Source organism: Globicephala melas, chromosome 7 (genome assembly GCF_963455315.2).
Source record: "Globicephala melas chromosome 7, mGloMel1.2, whole genome shotgun sequence".
In the NCBI taxonomy this organism is placed as follows: Eukaryota; Metazoa; Chordata; class Mammalia; order Artiodactyla; family Delphinidae; genus Globicephala; species Globicephala melas.
The window spans coordinates 53,867,963-53,887,991 of record NC_083320.1 but is presented as its reverse complement, the minus strand read 5'-3'; the positions used below and the strand labels follow the sequence as shown (position 1 = coordinate 53,887,991).

Below are 20,029 nucleotides of genomic sequence, written 5' to 3'. Positions count from 1 at the left end.
GAACAATGAACAACAAACTAATTACACATAAAATCATTAATGAAATGTGCACTAATGCTTTCAGAACTCACAACCAGACAATTCACCATTTAATTACTGCCTTCTACTGTCAGCCTTTCAAACTAGATTAATATTGATACAAAGCTTTCTTTTCATTCTTTCAAAATGCTTATGTAATTTGTTTTAAAGAAATTACTCTTTCAAGTAAAATCAATTGCAATAGCTAAAACACATGTGCAAATGCAATTACACTCCTACATTTTAAAAAATATTACACTGGGAAAAATATACCTACTCCTGTGAAAGTATCTAATAACACTGCTTTATTAATCACCTTCAAAAAATTACCATTAGAAATATTTTGGCCTACTTTTCTTTCATTTCTTGTCCCTGAAAGAAATCTCATCTCATAATTATCCTTTTCAGATTCTCCATACATTGGCTTGATTATAAGCAGACTTCTCCTGAGCTAAAAAATAAACTATTTTCATTCCCAGAAGATTTAACCTCCTTTAGTCTCTAAATATTCACTGTCTAATACGGTAACCACTAGCCATTTGAAATGGCTAGTTCATATTGTGATGTGCTATAAGTATAATGTACACACAGGATTTTGAAGATTTAATACAAAAAATTAAAATATCGCATTAATAGTTTTTATAATGATTACATATTGAATGATAATTTAGATATATTAGAATAAATTAAACATATTACTAAATTAATTTCACTTGTTTTTACTTTTATTATTGGGTGAGTTTTGGTAATTTGTGGCTTTCAAAGAATTGGTTCATTTCATTTAAATTGTTGAATTTATGTGCACAGAGTTGTTCATAGTATTACTACATTATATTTTTTTTTTTTTTTTTTTTTTGCGTTACACGGGCCTCTCACTGTTGTGGTCTCTCCCGTCGCGGAGCACGGGCTCCGGACGCGCAGGCTCAGCGGCCATGGCTCACGGGCGCAGCAGCTCCGCAGCATATGGGATCTTCCCGGACCGGGGCACGAACCCATGTCCCCTGCATCAGCAGGCGGACTCTCAACCACTGCGCCACCAGGGAAGCCCTACATTATATTTTTAATGTCTGTGGGGTTTATAGTGATGCCCCATCTTTCATACCTAATACTCGTAATTTTTGCCTTCTCTCTTTTTACCTTTCTCAGTCTGGCTAGAGGCTTATCAAAATTTTACTGACTTTTTCAAAGAACCATGCATTTCTCTGTTATTGTTCTGTTATCTGTTTCATTAATTTCTGCTCTTATCTTTATTTTTTGCTTCATTCTGTTTGCCTCAGTTTTAATTTGCTCTTATTTTTCTAGTTTCTTAAGGCAAAAACATAGATTGTTGATTTGAGACATTTATCCTTTTCTAATGTAAGTGTTTAATGCTCTAAAATCTACATTAGGCTATTAGAAAATTTAAAATTACATATATGTTCAATAAATGGTGCTGGAATCCCACTACTGGGCATATACCGAGAAAACCATAATTCAAAAAGAGTCATGTACCAAAATGTTCATTGCAGCTCTATTTACAATAGCCAGGAGATGGAAACAACCTAAGTGTCCATCATCGGATGAATGGATAAAGAAGATGTGGCACATATATACAATGGAATATTACTCAGCCATGAAAAGAAACGAAATTGAGCTATTTGTAATGAGGTGGATAGACCTAGAGTCTGTCATACAGAGTGAAGTAAGTCATAAAGACAGAGACAAATATCGTATGCTAACACATATATATGGAATTGAAGAAAAAAAATGTCATGAAGAACCTAGGGGTAAAACAGGAATAAAGACACAGACCTACTAGAAAATGGACTTGAGGATATGGGGAGGGGGAAGGGTAAGCTGTGACAAAGTGAGAGAGAGGCATGGACATATATACACTACCAAACGTAAGGTAGATAGCTAGTGGGAAGCAGCTGCATAGCACAGGGAGATCAGCTTGGTGCTTTGCGACCGCCTGGAGGGGTGGGATAGGGAGGGTGGGAGGGAGCGAGACACAAGAGGGAAGAGATATGGGAACATATGTATATGTATAGCTGATTCATTTTGTTGTAAAGCACAAGCTAGCACACCATTGTAAAGCAATTATACTCCAATAAAGATGTTAAAAAAATTTAAAAAATAAAATAAATGGTGCTGGGATAATTCGATATTCACATGTAAAAGGATGAAACTGAATCTGTATCTTACACCACTTACAAAAGTTAACTCAAAAGGATTAAAGACCATGAAACTCCTAGAAAACATAGGAACAAAGCTCCTTGACGTGTGTCTTGGTAATTATTTTTTTGGATATGACATCTAAAGCACAAGCAACAAAATTAAAAATAAACAAGTGGGACTACATCAAACTAAAAAGCTTCTGCACAGCAAAGGAAACCATCAACAAAGTGAAAAGACAACCTATGGAATGGGAAAATAATATTTTCAAATCATATATCTGAAAAGGGGTTAATATCCAAAATATATAAAAACTCCTACAATTCAATAGCAAAAAACCCCAAATAACCCAATTAAAAAATGGGCAAAGGATCTGAATAGACATTTCTCCAAATTAAATATATGAAAGGCTAACAGGTACATGACAAGATGCTCAACATCGTTAGCCATTAGGCAAATGTGAATTAAAATGACAATGAGAGGGGACTTCCCTGGTGGCGCAGTGGTTAAGAATCCTCCTGCCAATGCAGGGGACATGGGTTTGAGCCCTGGTCAGGGAAGATCCCACATGCCGCTGAGCAACTAAGCCCGTGCGCCACAACTACTGAGTCTGCATTCTAGAGCCCGTGTGCCGCAACGAAGAGTAGCCCCTGCTCGCCACAACTAGAGAAAGCCCACACGCAGCAACAAAGACCCAACACAGCCAAAAATAAAAATTAATTAATTCATTTAAAAAAAAGAAAAGAAAAGAAAAAAGCACAATGAGACATCACCGCTCACCTGACAGAATGACCATCATCAAAAAGTCAAGAGATAATAATGCTGGCATGGATGTGGAGATAAGGGAACCCTTGTGCACTGCTGGTAGGATTGTAAATTGGTACAGCTACTATGGCAAACAGTATGGAGGATCCTCAAAATGTTGAAAATAGAACTATCAAATGATACATTTCTGGGAATATATCCAAAGGAAGTGAAAACAGTAACTCAAAAGATATCTGCACCCCCATGTTCATAACAGCATTATTTACAATAGCCAAGACACAGAAGCAACCTAAGTGTCCACTGATGGATGAGTGGATAAAGAAGATGTGGTATATACATACAATGGAATATCATTCAGTCATAAGAAAAACAACGAAATCCTACCATTTGCAACAACATGAATGGACCTTGAAAGCATTGTGCTAAGTGAAATAAGTCAGAGAAAGACAAATAGCTGTATGATCTCACTTACATGTGGAATCTAAAAAGAAAACAAACAAACATCAAAACTGAGCTCATGGATACAGAGAACAGATTGGTAGTTACCAGAGGCAGAAGGTGTGGAGAGGGGGAATTGGAGGGAGGTGGTCAACAGCACAAACTTCCAGTTATAAGATGTAACATACAATACAATGTCTAGAGCTAACACTGCTGCATGATACAGGGGAAAGCTGTTAAGAGAGTAAGGGAGTTCTTATCACAAGGAGAATTTTTTTTCCTTTTCTTCTTTCTTTTTTTTATTGTACCTGTATAAGAAGATGCATCTTAGCTGAACCAATGTGGTGATCATTTCACAATATATGTAAATCAAACCATCACGCTGTATGCCTTAAATTTATATGGTGATGTATGCCAATTATCTCAATAAAACTGGAAAAATAAATAAATAAAAGTAAATATGAGATTGCATTTGTGGTTCACATTATATGTTTCTATTTATTGCTGCTCTCAGAAGTATAACACACTAGCAAAGTATTTTCTGTCCGACACATTAATAAAAGTTTAATAGCCTATGGGAACACTGAAGCAGAAATCTCAGGCTTTCAGAAAGCAGCTGCAACAGCCTTCAGTGGTTTGGGTTTCTCTAGTTCCGATTATGTAAATACTTCGGATATGTTTTGAGCTGAACTTAAAGTAAAAAAAAAAACATGTCCTACAAAACTGAATCTAACAGCTCATGGTTTTTAGAGTTCCCTCTCTACTGACAGAGTAATTAGGATTTCTTTAAGAAAATCAGCCATCTGTATAACGTGAGTTACTGGGCTGAACGGTGAGACTGCTCTCTCACCTGCTCTGTCTTCTCATTTCACTGGCTTGACCCAGTGCCTGAAATTTGTACCATAGAAGCCCCCTTACTGGTCCTCTGGCCTGAAACCTGGGGCTTTGGTTTCCTTCCCGCCACTGTGTCTGCCGGACCAAGCAGTGGGGAGAACAGAGGGAGGAAAACGCCATGTGAATTTACAACAAGCTCAGGGACCACGGGTCCTCTGGTCAGAGAGGACCCCCTACCTCAGAGATTCAGGCACCTGCCTGTTGCCTCCATCTTCACCATCGCTGGGGGATTGCCTGGGCTGGGGAAGAGAGAATAGAAAAGCACAAAGCAAAGGCAAAAGCACAGTATTTCCTCCCTTTCTGTCTGACTCACAGAAGTCCTCTTTCTAGTGCTCAGATCTGAAAGAGAAGATTTTTCTGGAACTTTTTCTGTCCATATCTGATGCATACTTCAGAGTGTCAACTTGCTTTTGAATCCAAGCTGGGTAATATTGAAGAGAGAAAAAACAATACTGCTGGCTTGGTGGCCTTTGGAATTCTGGTCTCTTTCCCTAATCTACATGCTAGTCCCTCCTTTTCAGCATCCTCAGCACACATACATACTGCCAGGGTTTATAGTTGCATTTAATGGAGACAGGGTGGAGGCTATTTATTCCATCTTTCCTGGAACTGGAACTAGTATCCAACTTTAAGACATTAAAAAAAAAAAAGACAAAAATTCTAATCTCACTCAAGTCCCTGAACTTCAAATATGTGTTAGGTGGGAGATAGAGGATACAGGTAATTTGAAATGAAGATCAGAGCTAAGCACAGAATTAGAAGTTTGATGTATTCTCCTGAGGACTAATAGCTAGATGAACTTGTCATGAGAATGATATAGCCATGTTATTTGAAAACATCTTGAGTTTTACACATTTATACTTATAGTATATCTAAGATAAGTCTAGAGTTTCGAAAAGATGCATTCTGGCTAAGGCTAATCAGGTAGGAGTCGTACTAGACTTAAAACAAATAAACAAAACAAAATCCCCTCATTCTTGGTTAAGTACAATACTTACTTATGGCTTTTCTGGAGCAGAAGTATCTGTTGCCTTCTGTATAGAATGAAAAAGGTATATTTTTACCCTGACATTTAATATAACTCAGTATATTGAAGATTGGGAGTGGGGGTGAGTGGGTCCTATGCTACCAGCTACAATCTTACCTCTACTACCCCTCACTTATATTTCTTGAACTGTCAGAGTTCTGCCTTGTCAGTCCAAATCTTGGACCAAGACCCTCTTTTCATAACTAATAAGGACTATGGGTTCTACTTTCCATTAAAAATTTTTGCTTGTAGATTTATATTTTAAAGGAGTATTTTAAAATAATTAACAGCTTGGAAACTACAGGCCTATGATCTCAAAAATGTTAGTTGTGATCCTGACTTTTGACCAAGTTTTCAAATAGGAATATGTTGGTGACAAATAACATAAAGCCCAACCAACACTGGTTTAAACACTCACAGGTTCATCTATGTCACAGCAATAATCCTAGGGCTCAGCATACTCTTCCACAGTATAAAAGTAGCATAAATAATCAGCTTATAAATTTATTCCCCTATTGTTGGACATTGTTTTGTTTCCAGTTAGGTTATTCTACCAAAAACATGTGAAAAGATGCTTAATATCATAGCAAAGCATCTTCATATCTATATCCTTACTAGCGCTTTCATTTCCAAGGATGAATTCCCAGAGGTGAGGTTGCTGAGTCTCAGGATGTGAGCATTTGACATTTTAATGCTTGCTAGTTTCCAAAATGATTGTGTTAATCCAAATTCTCACCAACAGTATAGTAGAACGCCCCTTTCCTCACATTCTCACCATCACTGAATGTTATCAATATTTTAAACTTTTAATGGTGTATAGGCAATTAAAAATTTATCTTTTTATCATTATTTAGTTTCATTTCTCAGGCCATTATTGACATTGAGTTTCTTTTTACATGTTTATTGGCAATCTGCCTCTCTTCTGTGAATAGTCTATTTTTTATTTATTTATTTTTGGCTTATTTGTCTTTCTTATCAACATGAAGGAGTATAACCCTTTGACTGTCATATAAATTGCAAATATTTTCCTTCCAGTTCATCGTTTGTCCTTTAAATTGGTCAGTGGTGTCTGGAAAACTCATATTCACCTCCGGGACAGCTCATAAGTCACTTTCTCTGTCAAGCTTCCCCTAGTTTTCCTGGCAGAATTAGTCATTCCTTCCACAATATACCCATAATATTCTGTGCACACCCCTGTGTGCTGAATTATAACTACAAACTTTTTCCTCCTGATCAAGAAAGTATATTAAAATTCAAGTCAAAGAGACTAACATTATAATAGATATCTTTGCATCTGCTTTTCAGAATCATTTTTCCAAAAGTAGATCATTCACAAACTTTAAAATTTTCTTTTTATTTATTTACTTATTTATCATACCATCTTTCATTTTAAAGAATCTTAGTTCTGCTTCTCAACTATCTCTCCATGAAAACTCTTGCTTTCTTCTGCCTGTCTCTTTTCATTCATGAGCGTTGCCTTCAAAATCCCTAGAGGATGTCACCATTGCTCTTGCCCTCTGTTCCAGTTATCTACTGCTGTGTGACAAACCACTGCACACTCTAAAGACCTAAAATAACAATTATTTATTGTGCTCATGATTCTCAGGCAGGGCTCAGTGGGTAAGACTTGTCTCTGTTCCGCATAGGTCAGGTTGAAAGCCCAACCAGGTCTGGAGAATCAACTTTCAAGATGGCTCAAATGGCTCGCTCACAGGGCTGGCAAATTGGTTGGCTGTTGGCCAGCATCTCAGCCAGAGCTGTTGCTGGGACCCTCAGTTCTTCTCCACATGGGCCTCTCCATAGTGCTCCTTGACGTACTCAGTTGGTTAGGTTCCAGGAGCAACTATTTGAAGTTACAGGAAGAGAAAGCAGCCAGTCTCTTGAGACTGGACTGGAAACTGGCACCACATCATCTATGCTGTATTCTTTTGCTCAAAGCAGTCCCAGAGTCTGACCAGTTTTAAGGGAATGAACATAGACCCCACTTCTCATTGGGAAGAGTGCCAAAGACTTTATGGCCATTTTTAATCTACCGTAATCTTCTTGTATATTGGGTTCTTCTAGAGTTGTCAAAAAAGTTGTCAGTATCTGCTATAACCAAGCCCTGCTCTGTTCCTTGCAGAAGTGTGGAAGATGCTTCTCTTCTTGTGGACTCTGTGTCACTTGGTGTCCCAGCCACAAAGCAATACGATGAGTGCTTCATGTTTCCCACAGGCCCTTCAGCTTCAGCCAAGGAGCCCAACCTTGACTGCTAAACCAAGACAGGGATAAGATAGAGAGCATCCTTTCCAAATTTTGTACTCTTCAGGCTCTGTGCCAACAAAATTTTCTCCTTATAGAACTCCTTCCCCTCTAGTAAATCAACTCATATCAACACTTCATTAAGTATGGACATCCTCTGAACTGCGGCTTAGCCCAAACTAGTAACAAATTATTTGTAATATCTGCGATCTTAATGTGCCTTAACTCCATGTCTGAGAAGCCTATTTCATGGACTCTCTAGCCTCTTAAACCAACCTATCTTATAAAAACAATATTTTATAAGATTGCCCATGACACTTTCCAAATACAGAGAATGCTATTCGAATTTTATTTCATCCACAGCTCCATACTGTTCACTGGAACTGAACATCTGGGAAAAGAAATACCCTGTACACTAGGAAAGTGTTAAGTCAGCCAGGGAAAATCACTGGGAAGTTTTGCTGTTTCATAGTTGTGAGAATACTATTTTTGTTTTTTAAATATAAAAGTTCTCTATTCTCAAAAGCCTAAAAGAGAAATTATACCACGCACTAGTTCCCACTCCCTCAGGAACCCTGCATTGTTCCTACATTGTTTCAGTGACCTTTGTCAAAATGATCAGTGAAAATATGCCAGGTACTTTACATGTATAGAACACTAAGACACAGATGCCTTTGAACCAAAGATCAATTAAGTGTTGGAATTTGGAAGGTGCCAATTAATTTCACCTCTCTCTCCTCAAGATTCCAAATCAACTGAGAAACAGACATCAAGGTCAGATATGGATCAAAATATCTGCTCTTATTACTGGTAAAGCTGGACTGGAGGGTGGGTTTGATTTGACTTCCTACTTTTTCTCTTTAAAAATCTAGTCCTTGTGACCTGACTATGGAGACAACTGGGTCTGAGGTATAGACACATACTTGGCTGCTCTGTGTAGGTTGGATTGTGGCCTTCCTCTTCCACATAGGGACATCTGGCCAAATCATGCAGAAGCGGAGAGACTAGAGAACCTGCAGCCCACGGGTAGTCAGAGTCTGCAGAGAGAGCCTTTGAGGCTGGCTTCCCCATGGTGGCCACTTCTTCCCCTAGTCTCACCAACTGGGTAACACCCCCTGCCCCCTCACTCCTAAAGGAAGAGAAGGGAAGAGAAAACATGGGTGAAAGCATCGTCCACAACATTTCTGAGAGAGTAGAATTCCCTAACTTGTGGGTCTATAGGAAAACACGAAGGAGAGAAAACAAATCTCCTATATGAAGTAAACATTTAGGGTAAAACACTGCTATGACATAGATAATGTAAAATAGGTTAGTCCTCTTCCAATACTGTTCTAAAGCGTTCCATCACATTCACAACACACATGCTATAAAATTTTCTCTAATATGTAAATATATATAATTCAAGTCACACAGACTTACTTTATTAAAATATATTATTAAGACCATCATCAAGAAAGTGAAAAGATAATCTACAGAATGGGAGAAAATATTTGCAAATCCTATATCTGACAAGGAATTAATATTCAGAATATGCAAAGAACTCCTACAACTCAGTAACAAAAAACAAGCAACCCAATTAAAAAATGGGTGAAAGACATTTGTCCGAAGAAGATATACAATTGTCCAGTAAGCACATGAAAAGATGTTTAACGTCATTAGTCATTAAAGAAATACAAATCAAAACCACCACAAGATATCACTTCACACCTAATAGGATGGCTATAATTAGACACACACACATACACACACAGAGAAAATAACAAGTTTGGGCTTCCCTGGTGGCTCAGTGGTTGAGAGTTCGCCTGCCAATGCAGTGGACACGGGTTCGTGCCCCGGTCTGGGAAGATCCCACATGCCGCGGAGCAGCTGGGCCCGTGAGCCATGGCCACTGAGCCTGCGCGTCCGGAGCCTGTGTTCCGCAACGGGAGAGGCCACAACAGTGAGAGGCCCGTGTACCGCAAAACAAACAAACTAAAAAACAAGTTTAACCGGGATGTGAAGAAATTGGAACACCTGTACATTGCTGATGGGAATGTAATATGGCGCAGCTGCTGTGAAAAACATTTTGGTGTTTCCTCAAAGACTTAGCACAGAAATGCCCTATGACTAGGCAATTCCACTCCAAAAGAATTGAAAGCAGGTACTCAAACAGATACCTGTACACCAACATTCACTGTAGCATTATTTACAGTAGCTGAAAAAGTGGAAATAACCCAAGTGTCCATGGACAGATGAGTGAATAAATAAAATGTGGTATATCCATATATTTGAAAATTATTCATTCATAAAAAGGAATGAAGGTCTGATACCTGCTACAATATGGATGATTCTTGAAAACATTATATGCTAAGTGAAATAAGCCAGACACAAAAGGATAAATATTACATGATTCTATTTACATGAAATACCTAAAACGGACAAATTCATAAGGGCAGAAAGTAGATTAGAGGTAACCAGGGAAGGGAGGAGTGGGAGTCTTTGCTTAATAGCTACAGAGTTTCTGTTTGGGGTGATGAAAAAGTTTGGGAAATTGATAGCTGTGATGGTTGCACAACATGCTTAATATAATTAATGCCCCTGAATTGTACACTTAAAAATGGTTGAGATTGGGCTTCCCTGGTGGCGCAGTGGTTGAGAGTCTGACTGCCAGTGCAGGGGACACGGGTTCGTGCCCCAGTCAGGGAAGATCCCACATGTCGTGGAGTGGCTGGGTCCGTGAGCCATGGCCGCTGAGCCTGCGCGTCCGGAGCCTGTGCTCCGCAACGGGAGAGGCCACAACAGTGAGAGGCCCGTGTACCGCAAAAAAAAAAAAAAAAAAAAGTATATATTTTTTTACCACAATAATAATTTTTTTAAATAATGTATTCACACTAAATATTCCAGCTTACAGCAGAAAATCACATTATTCCTTATTTAAGGAATAACTTTTAGTAAGACTTTAAACTTTACTACTAATACATTTTGACTATTCATTTTTAACTAAGTAAAGAGAAACAGGACAAAAATAAACATTCACTGGGTCAGAGATTTAGTCAGAATCAGGGAGTTGATAGATTTATGAGTCAAGTCAGAGGTGAAATTTTTCAGTTTTTTATACTTTAAAAGGTCATTCTTCACTGAATGCTAATATCATATATTAAATACAAATACAGGAGCTAGGGTCCAGAGGTTTTCTTGGTTCTTACAGTTGCAACTCCTTTGCACAATAGCAATGTAGTTACTTGCAAGATGGATACTGAGGGATAGAACGTTCTCAGCAACATTCGTAAGGCATTTCCAACCCCTCTTTTCCTCTTTGACCATCTGAGGATAGTGTTGACAGTGGCCACAGACAGATTTTTGTTACCTGCTTACATCTCCCCCTCCCCTCTCCTGAACTTCTTCTTTCTCATTAAAAATAATGAGTCTGGTTTGGGAATCTAGATGCCTTTAGGGAATGAATGCTTTTTCCACATGACTATGTTTTCCCCACTGAAAATAGGGAAATATTTTTTCTCTGGACACTCCACAGGAATGGTTAAGTACCCTGCTGAAAGGAAAATCAGATTTCTGGGGTATAAGATATTACCAACATTAGAAACACTCATAAAAATTCTGTGTTTCCAGAATTTTTCCCTTTAGTCTAAATTATTATGGTCTGAGATATTTTTCAATGGAAGGTGGAAAATAGCTTTTCTATCAAATTAAACATCCAAATTTCTCTGATACATTAATTATCAACAGCAAGCACTTCTATAAATCATTGCATGTCTCCCCCATATTTCCTTTTTAGGTGTTTAAGGGTATCTGTTATTATCATAATTTTTCAAATAAAGAACCTGAGACAAGAGAGTCTATCTGCTTTGCCCAAAGCAGAGTGGACTCAGCACAGAACTCCTACACCCTCCCGACACTCCTAAGAGTACATTCTTCTTTATAATTAGAACAAATCCCAGGGCCCTGTGCATAGGAAAAGGACTGGAATGAACATTAAATATGAAATATTATTGGCTTATTGAACTACTAATGTTCCTATCATTCAAAAAGCTCATATTAAAAATGACTTGGTACAACAATTTTCTGCTACAGGTTAAGACTGTACCTACCCTAACAGCATAATAACTAGTACACTGATTAAATTAGTGCTCTATCTATTTGCAATATGGAAATCACATTTTTCTTATTTAAAAAAGTATTTTGTCAGCAAATCTGAAACAGACTTCAGACCCCTTGATTTTTTTTAACCAAAACGATGCTACTACTTAAAATTTCTTGGGGGTAAGTGGCTGGTTTGTTGGGTAAGGTGGGGTGGGAGAGAGTATGGGAGATAGACATTAAGAGGTCATGGTTAGAGGCCTGCGTGAAGCCAAAAGGCTTTTTTGATCCATTAGATCCACGTACAGAGAGGCAGAATGATCCCACTATTCCATTGCTTGTTATGGTAAGATCCGCAATAGATATGAACCTTTGATTCATCCTCTCCCAATCATTTTTACAGATAAAAGTGTGAAGTCCAGAAGGCTAGTCCATAGCCAGAAGACTGGCATTAAAGGACAAGACTTTAAAATTGAGAATCACAAGCACCTTCTAAAGATGGATCCTGTTGATGGAAAACACTTTTCCAGCTGAGCTCCTGAATGGATGTAGGTATGCAAATTTGAGCATAGTCGTTAAGGAGAGATGAACTGCTCTGCTTACAAAAGAATTCTCCCTGGAGTTGTGGGCCTGGACAGGAATAGGATTGGGGGGGGGGGAAAGAGGTAGCCTGAGAGACCCAGACTGCTGTGAGCTTCCCCACCACTCACAGTTCATCAGTGTACCTGAAAGTGCTGGCTGGGCATGAATTGCTAGCGGGACCTGGGGAAGGGATGTAGCTTCAAATCCAGGTTAACTTTAGAAACAGTCGGCAGGTACACATGAAGGGGCTGGGGACACAGGAGACCTTGAGAAAGTAAACCTCTGTGGATGGGCAAGAATTGCAAGGAAGTGTTGGGTTTCCACAATTCATAATATAAGCTTTTTGTGTAGCAGCAAAACCTTGAATTGTTGGCCAAACGACACTAGTTAGCAGCACAATTAGTGCTAAAACATAGGTCTTTTGATTCCTGGTTCAATGACTGTTCACATCATCGTGTGTTTTTTAAGATATACCAAGGACTTCCTGGTCGCCAAGGATTTCTTCCTTGAAAGACAGCCCAGAGCCCAGCGCAAGGAGCTGTCTACACAGGAGAATAAATTCTGGATTCTAATAGCCCCCTGCTTCAGTACTAATTCTTTCTTCAACTTCTCAGTCTGATTTACCCTTTTACTTTTACTACTGCTGTTGGTATATGTCAGAAGCAGAACAGATCTGCCTCTAAATCTAGGAAGCAAGTGGAAATTCCAGCCTAGATGTTCAAAGAAGCCAGTAATATTAAAGTACTGAAGACACAGAACATCTAGTCATTGCAGCCTTCTGAATCAAACCTCTTTGATCTTAGTGATGACATTCATTTGCTTAAGAGGGTTATTACTCACAGAGCTGGCTGCTGCACAGGGCTCCGTTCTCAGACGGAGAAACCACTTGTAGTTTAACGTCTTACCGGTCACTGTCTTGAAATTCTTAACAATTTTATCTTTGACTGTGTGTTTTATAAGTGAAGTCCAATGGGACAACAGAGGAAGTGCTGGGGGATGGGAGCTTCATCTCGCGTGTGGTCCTGCCCTCCGGGGAGAGAATCTCTTTGCTATCCTGTCTGCTCTCCCGCCCCTGCTCAGTGACCTCTGTCATCTGCCCTGGCAGGGGTCAGGGCACAGCTCAGGAAGGGTTGGGGTTAGGCCCACACCCTCTGCACTGAGCTGGGACTGAGGCCCAGTGCCTGTGAGGGGTGCACTCACCCCACATATATCCCCATGGCTGAAGGAGCCAGATATTACATAGCAGATTTAAAAAAACACCATGACAGGCCAAGAAAAAGCTTTTTCCTGCTTTTTGAACAAGGAGTCCCACATTTTCACTTTGCACAGGCCCCACAAACGACATTCTTGTCTCTGATTAGATACCTTATCTGGCAATCTCAAACCAACACTGTTTCTAGATTCTTAACTAAATAATCACAACATATAGGTAATAATAACTCTATTTATTAAAACCATTCTTTGGTTTCAAGAACTCTTAATATTAAATATAAAATCAGATATTTTCAATAGTTCGAGAGGAAAAAGCCTCTATATTATTTTTGCCAGCAGGTCTCATTAACAATAGGAAGTTTGGATCTGTTGTTGTGGCTTGACAGTATGTTGCATGAAATGGAAAAATGAAGGAATTTTTTTTTTTCCACCGAGGCAGCCAGGAAAAAGAAGGTACTTATTTCTCCACAGTGAAAATATTATCACTCCATATTTTCTATCACATTAGGGAAAGTTGAAAACAATCTTGTTCATTCTCTCCAATGTTGGTGTTTGCTCATAAATAACTATAGTGTTTTTCCATTACCTATCTGGCACTATGTTAACCTGGACATAGGCCAGTGGCATCAGGGGAATCAAGAGGAAGTGTAAGAAACAGCTTTTTATTTCTTTTTAATTTTGTATCTGCTTCATATCTTAATATCTTACCTTAAGCTTGGCCAAAAGAAGTTCATGATCATGAAGAAGTTTTTTGGTTTCATCTTGATTGCTTCCAATTTCCAGAAGATTGGGCTGTGATTCAGCCAATTGAAGTTGTACCCACTTGCCACACTAAAAATAAAAATGAAATAAAATGTACTTTTAGTTTCTCTTGTTCCTTTCCTTTCACCCTTCTCCTTTTTTTTCTTTTCTTTTTTTTAAGTTTCCAGTTACACTGTGAATACTTTATTCTTTCCACAGAGATAGATAGGCCTTACATAAATTGAAATAGAACAGGTCTAACATAAATCCATGCCCTGTCTTTCCTTCTTTTTTTTTATGCTTAGGATAAATTCCTTTCTCTTAGCATACTGGATATAAATTCAAAATTCCCAAATGAGGAATATATACAGTAGGTTATGTATTATTGAAGAGTACAAAATTATAGAATAATTCACACACTTTTACATTCTCTCACTCACAAAACTGAACTCTATAAAAATAGTGATCTGAGCAAGTAGGGTGCAAACTACACCAAAGGGAAAAAGTTTCATAAATGTAATGTAGGCTGATTAGTGTCTTTACACTGACCTTGCTGATCCAACCAGAAAGAATAAACAGCAGATGAAGCAACTGATTTTTCGCTTATTCCAAAATTAAAACAATATTTTCCAAATTTTGTTGTTGAATATTCAATAAAGTATGTATAAAAGTGTCAGTGAAATTAGATGTGTGACAACTGCTATTTGAATGCAGCCAGCTTGTTTTCCACACTTAGGACCCTTTCATTGCTCCAAGATATAATTCATCATTGCATTTCCTAAGGAATTGCTTTTCTAAGAAGAAACAACCGATGAAGCAAAAGGAACCGCTATGAGGCATGTGCACGTGGCTAAGTGAATTGCTGAAGAGAAATGAGAAACCACATGTCTATTCTAGATCATTAGTGCCCTGAGACTGTTTAGAAATGAGAAGTCCATATAGAGCAGACACAGGCACTTCTACTCCCTTCAGATGGACTTCCCACTTTGAAAAGCTTGGGGTTTATTCCATATGGGATGGCAGTGAACTAAGGGAGCTGGGGAGGGAGGACGGAGGGAACATTCTTAGAAACACAGTTCAGTTAAAATAAGAGTTTCCAGTACAATTTTAGAGGTTTTATTTTCTTACTGTCAATTTACCTCTGATTCATCATTTACTCTGTATGCATTCTTCCTCATCCTACTCTAAGAAATGTTTCATATTTAAGGGAAAGAAAATTTAACTTTTTTACAAAACAGTAATTTTTCCTCTTTTCCCTCTCTGCTGAAATTTGCAGTTACTCAAAGCATCATAGAATCAAACACAAATTATCAATTTTCCTACTTTTGCTTCAGGCTTCTTTCCATGTCCACTCATTGCCCTTGAAAAGAATAGAGGTCAAGGGACACAGCAGAGGTTCTGTTTATGTACACCAAGTCTTAAGAGCCCTGGGGAATCGGCCTGGGTAGGCACACTTTGCATTCAGTGCTTCTAGAGTGAATCATTTTGCTCAATGTCAAGTGCTGCTTTCCTGTTAATAATTTTCACATTAACATAAAGTTCGCAGCAATTAAGTGAAAGTAAACAGGCCTGTCGTCTATGCTTCTTACAAAAGGCCAGAAAAGTCATTCAATTAAGCTTGGTGGGGCTCTGAAAGTAACAGGCTGTGGTGAGCACCAGCTTGTTTGCTAAATTCCTTCATTAAACACTGAATTCCTGAGGTGGTGAGTTGTCTAAATCCAAGCATAAGGCTTCAGGGATTTTTACAGGACATATTCATGGGAAATAAAATCATGGATGCCTTCTTCAACCTAAAGATGTGTGGTCACCTTTGCAAATGAGCAAACTGTTTGACATAAAACATGCAAAAACCTTGAAGGGAATTGCTTTTATAAATTATTTTCCTTGTAGATTTTATTTTTAATTTATCTCTGTGACCTGCCAGGGAGAGGAGAGAGAGATGCTGTGAGCACATGACAAAATAAAATAAAATAAAATGGAAAAAAAAAAAAAAAACCTTTAAGTCCCAAGTGGCTTCAATTTCCTGCTGTTAAGGGCAAATTTGACACATGTCCTCAGCACTTTCCCCGGTAGGGTCTTTATTCCCCCAACCATGTGACAAGGATTTACTAGTGTCTTTACCATGTCAGAACCAAAGCTGCAGAGGGCACGTGTCACAGTCTCTTATTAGGTGTTCCCTGCACTCATCATGCCAAAACAATGCCACCCCTTATCTGCTGGGACCCTCCTCTTCCCTCCTTCATCACATCCACTCTCAAAAATCACAGACATTTCCCAGGTCCACTGGACTCCAGCCTGGCAATCACAAACTTTTAATCACAAATGCTTTGTCTTTAAAAACCAAACTGAAAGTATATGGTAAAGTTTGTTGTTGCTTTTTAGAAAAATCAAGCTGCTTATAGATGTTTTCTGGCTAACCGAAAGAGAAACTAGCAACTGGCTGAAACTTAGAGGTTTTTCTCTTAGTTGCAATTTAAGAAAGCAATAAGATGTACCTGCTGGGTTTTTTTCTATATGCCGTGTACTGCCGATTGTGTGGAATGTTCTTTAGGATTATCAGCACACAGCAAGAAGCCCACAGCTACACAGAAAAAAGGAAGTTGTCAGCTTACCTTTATGATGGCTATAACGATTTTGGAGTCCCCAGCCTGCACAGCTACTGAACTGACTGTTGTCGTAGAAGACTCCTCACCAGGGCTTCCTTGGCTGGACATGGTACATTAGAACCAGAGTTTACGCTTTGGGTAGCCTCCGTACAGTTGTGTGTCTGCTGGTCATTTCAGAAGGCAACCACCGGGGTTACTTGGATTCATTCAGGGCAAGAGCTCCCCTCGCACTGATTACTCTGCCAAAAGGAAAGAACAGGAGGTTAAAAATAGACAACCCCATTGAGTTTATCATGAGAGAGAGAGGAAAAAACGGGAGAGAATAGCCACACCCCTAGTATGGTAACACTGAACGCCTGTTATTTTGGCCATTATCTTAAATGCAGAGGGCAGCTTCTAGCTCTCTATCAGCTGATGTTTGATAGCAAATGGAAAAAGAATTACATCCTCACAACCCAAATTACTTTAGCCACTGAATCTATACAGTTTTGGTGGGCTTTGAAACCAGCCAGTCATTAACCTGGGTATCAATCTTTTCAAAATTTTTGAAGTCTCCTCCATGCAAAGAAAACTCCCAAAAATGTACTTTAAAAATAAGTTCTGGTATTTGTTTTGGGATTAAGCCACAAAATTGTTTGAAATATCTTTTTGGATTAATCTGTTTTCCTAAAACTTACTGCCTTTTGTCAAATGAAATTTATATGAAATGGTCACATTTTCTCAGTCTCAGATTTCTTAGGGACATTTTAAAAAATATTTCAATGAGCAGTTATCAATAGATATCTACCAAGTCAGGATTTCTTTAAGACCATCTACTCCACTGAACAGTATTTTCAAGTCCAGTTGCCACAACTACTAGGAAGTAATATACTTTGCTGTTACTTTTAATTGCAGCAGGAAAATGTTTTGGGTTTTTTGGATTAAAGGTTAAGACTATGTATATTTCGCTACACTTTTTAAAAAAAGGATAACATTGTACTTCAGATTCGGTTTTTACTTTTCCCCCATGCCTTGTGCAGGAAAATTATAGACAGCTTAAATCAGAGCCCAGGATCGGCAGATTAATCCTATTGCTAGAAACTCAGTGTGTGTTACAAGTTGTCGGTGGTATTAAACAGCAGCTGTTGGATTCCCTGTCAAGAAACAGCTGAAAATAACCCTGAAGCTTAGGTCAGAGGTCAGATGCAAACACATCAGAGATACTGACTCCAGAGCTGCTGGAGCCATCGGAAATCTCTGGAACAAAGCCAGAACAGAGGATATAGCAATAAACAGAGTTAAATGAGTCCACTCGCTGTTTAAACCCTTAGCTCAATTTAAAAGCATGATCAGGTTCAGGGCCAATGTTCAGAAGGCTGAGTCAGCACCACTGTTTTGTTCTGCTAAGGTTCATGATAATATTCTTGAATCAAAGGGGAAATAGTGCTTTTACATATACTTTGGTTTCAGCAACTATTTTTTTTTCCCAGAGCATATCCTGGCTGCTCTGCAGTTATGCAGCCATGACCTAGTTGTCTGCTGTTCCAGTGAAAGGAAACCACCCTGGATCCCAGTTCCTGGGCTCTGGGAACTTTACTCGAGGCAGAAAGGGAGCATTTGGAACAAGCTCGGGAGAGCAGATGACAAGAGACACCATGATGTAGGAAATATTGTAAATGGTTTCATTTTATGGCAGGGATGGAGAGCTTGCAGAGAACCAACCCAGACGCTCTGTAGGGGCTGCCTCAGTGTTGAAGGCGGGCTCCTTCTGCTTTAGCAAATAGTTGGTCCAAACAAACCAAAACAAATTGAGTGAAACCAGTTTTCAGCTAATTGGCCTGAAGGAAAACCAAGAGTTGACAACTGTGTCACATAATCTCCACACCCTAAATTAAAATGCCCAGAGGAGCCTTGCTTAAGCCTTTGTGTACACGGCAAACCAGAACAGCAAACAGTGACCCGCACCCAAAATACACAGTGCACTTTCGCCCAAAGTTAACCCTACTGTTAGAAACTCAGTGTGTGTCAAAAGTTGCCTAAAGGCCCTCAGGAGGCGAAGGGAACTTTTGGCAGCAGGCTGCACAGACCACGGCTAGAAATGAGTGGTTATGTCCACAGAGCCCCACTTCAGGTGGATGATTATGTAAAGGGTGTGGAGGGCCGTGTGGACTGTGTGGAATCACCGGCCCACAGGAAGGGAAAGGAAGGAGAGAGGTGGGGAGGAGAGAGAACACCGCTGAAAGTCTGATTAATTCCAAGGCTTAAGGGCAAAGGGAATTAGAAATAGTTAAGACTTTGTTAAAAGATTAATCCAACAATTCAGCAGCAAAGGTAGTATCTATCTGTGTATAGATGACCTTTCTTTCCAAGCAGTCCCAGAGTGTTGCACAGAAAATGTTTTCTGCATTGGTGGACATGAGCAATAATGTAAACTGCATATACGAATTTAAGTGGTTTCTAACTAATTTTCTTTTAATTCAAATTCTTGGCTTTAAAATCTTGAAAAGACTTGAATCACTTTTCTCTCCCCTTCCCTTGCTTTCTATTTCTTTCCTCTTCAACTCTTTAGTCCTTCTCCCTTCAGAAGCTCTGTTTTTCAGACCTCTCCATCCACATCCAGCTCATTTAGAACCTTGGTCTATATGTCCCTTTATCTAGCATAATATTTAATTGTAAGTTGCATTATTTGGAAAAATAGTTTGGAGAATAGTAAATATATTGTACTAAAGAAATTGCTACACTATAATTAGACTTTTTAAAGCTTTTTGAGCTTGTTTATACTCCACCTCCCCTATCATCACCAAAAAAAAAAAGACAAAACAAAACAAAAACCCTTACAGGCATTCTCATATTCTTTGCAGTTTATAGAGGATCTTGCAGAGGTTATTATGTCTTCTCTGTTTATCCCTCTGGGAAATGTCTGTTTTTATACCAGCTGAATTTTAGTGAAAAATCCTCTGTGGGGAATCAAAAAGCTATAATTGGATTCTGTAGAATTGCAAATAGCACTTCTTTCCCCCAATTTTTCTTTATTGTGGGAAAATACACATAACAAAATTTACCATCTTAACTATTTTTAAGTGTACAGTTTCAGTGATATTAAATATATTCATAATGTTGTACAACCATCACCACCATCTATCTCCATAACTCTTTTAATCTTATAAAACTGAAACTCTACACGCACTAGACAATAATTCCATTCCCTACTCCCCCAAACCTCTGGCAACCACCATTCTACTTTTGTCTCTATGATTTTGACTACTCTAAGTATCTCACATAAGTGGAATCATATAGT

At 38.7% G+C, this 20,029-nt stretch overlaps 1 protein-coding gene across 2 annotated transcripts in view; it reads right to left on the bottom strand.

Moving 5' to 3' along the window:
- Positions 1–19,628, bottom strand: part of CCDC141 (coiled-coil domain containing 141) — a 214,981-nt gene extending 195,353 nt beyond the window's left edge. For both annotated transcript variants that reach the window (XM_070045946.1, XM_030850759.2), the window contains exons 1-3: positions 19,570–19,628; positions 16,759–16,991; positions 14,114–14,236 (exon numbers count right to left, since the gene is read on the bottom strand). In XM_070045946.1, the coding sequence (XP_069902047.1) occupies positions 14,114–14,236; positions 16,759–16,860 (225 nt within the window). In that variant the 5' untranslated portion in view covers positions 16,861–16,991; positions 19,570–19,628. The remainder of the gene's footprint in view (positions 1–14,113; positions 14,237–16,758; positions 16,992–19,569) is intronic.
- Between the last annotated feature and the right edge of the window lie 401 nt (positions 19,629–20,029).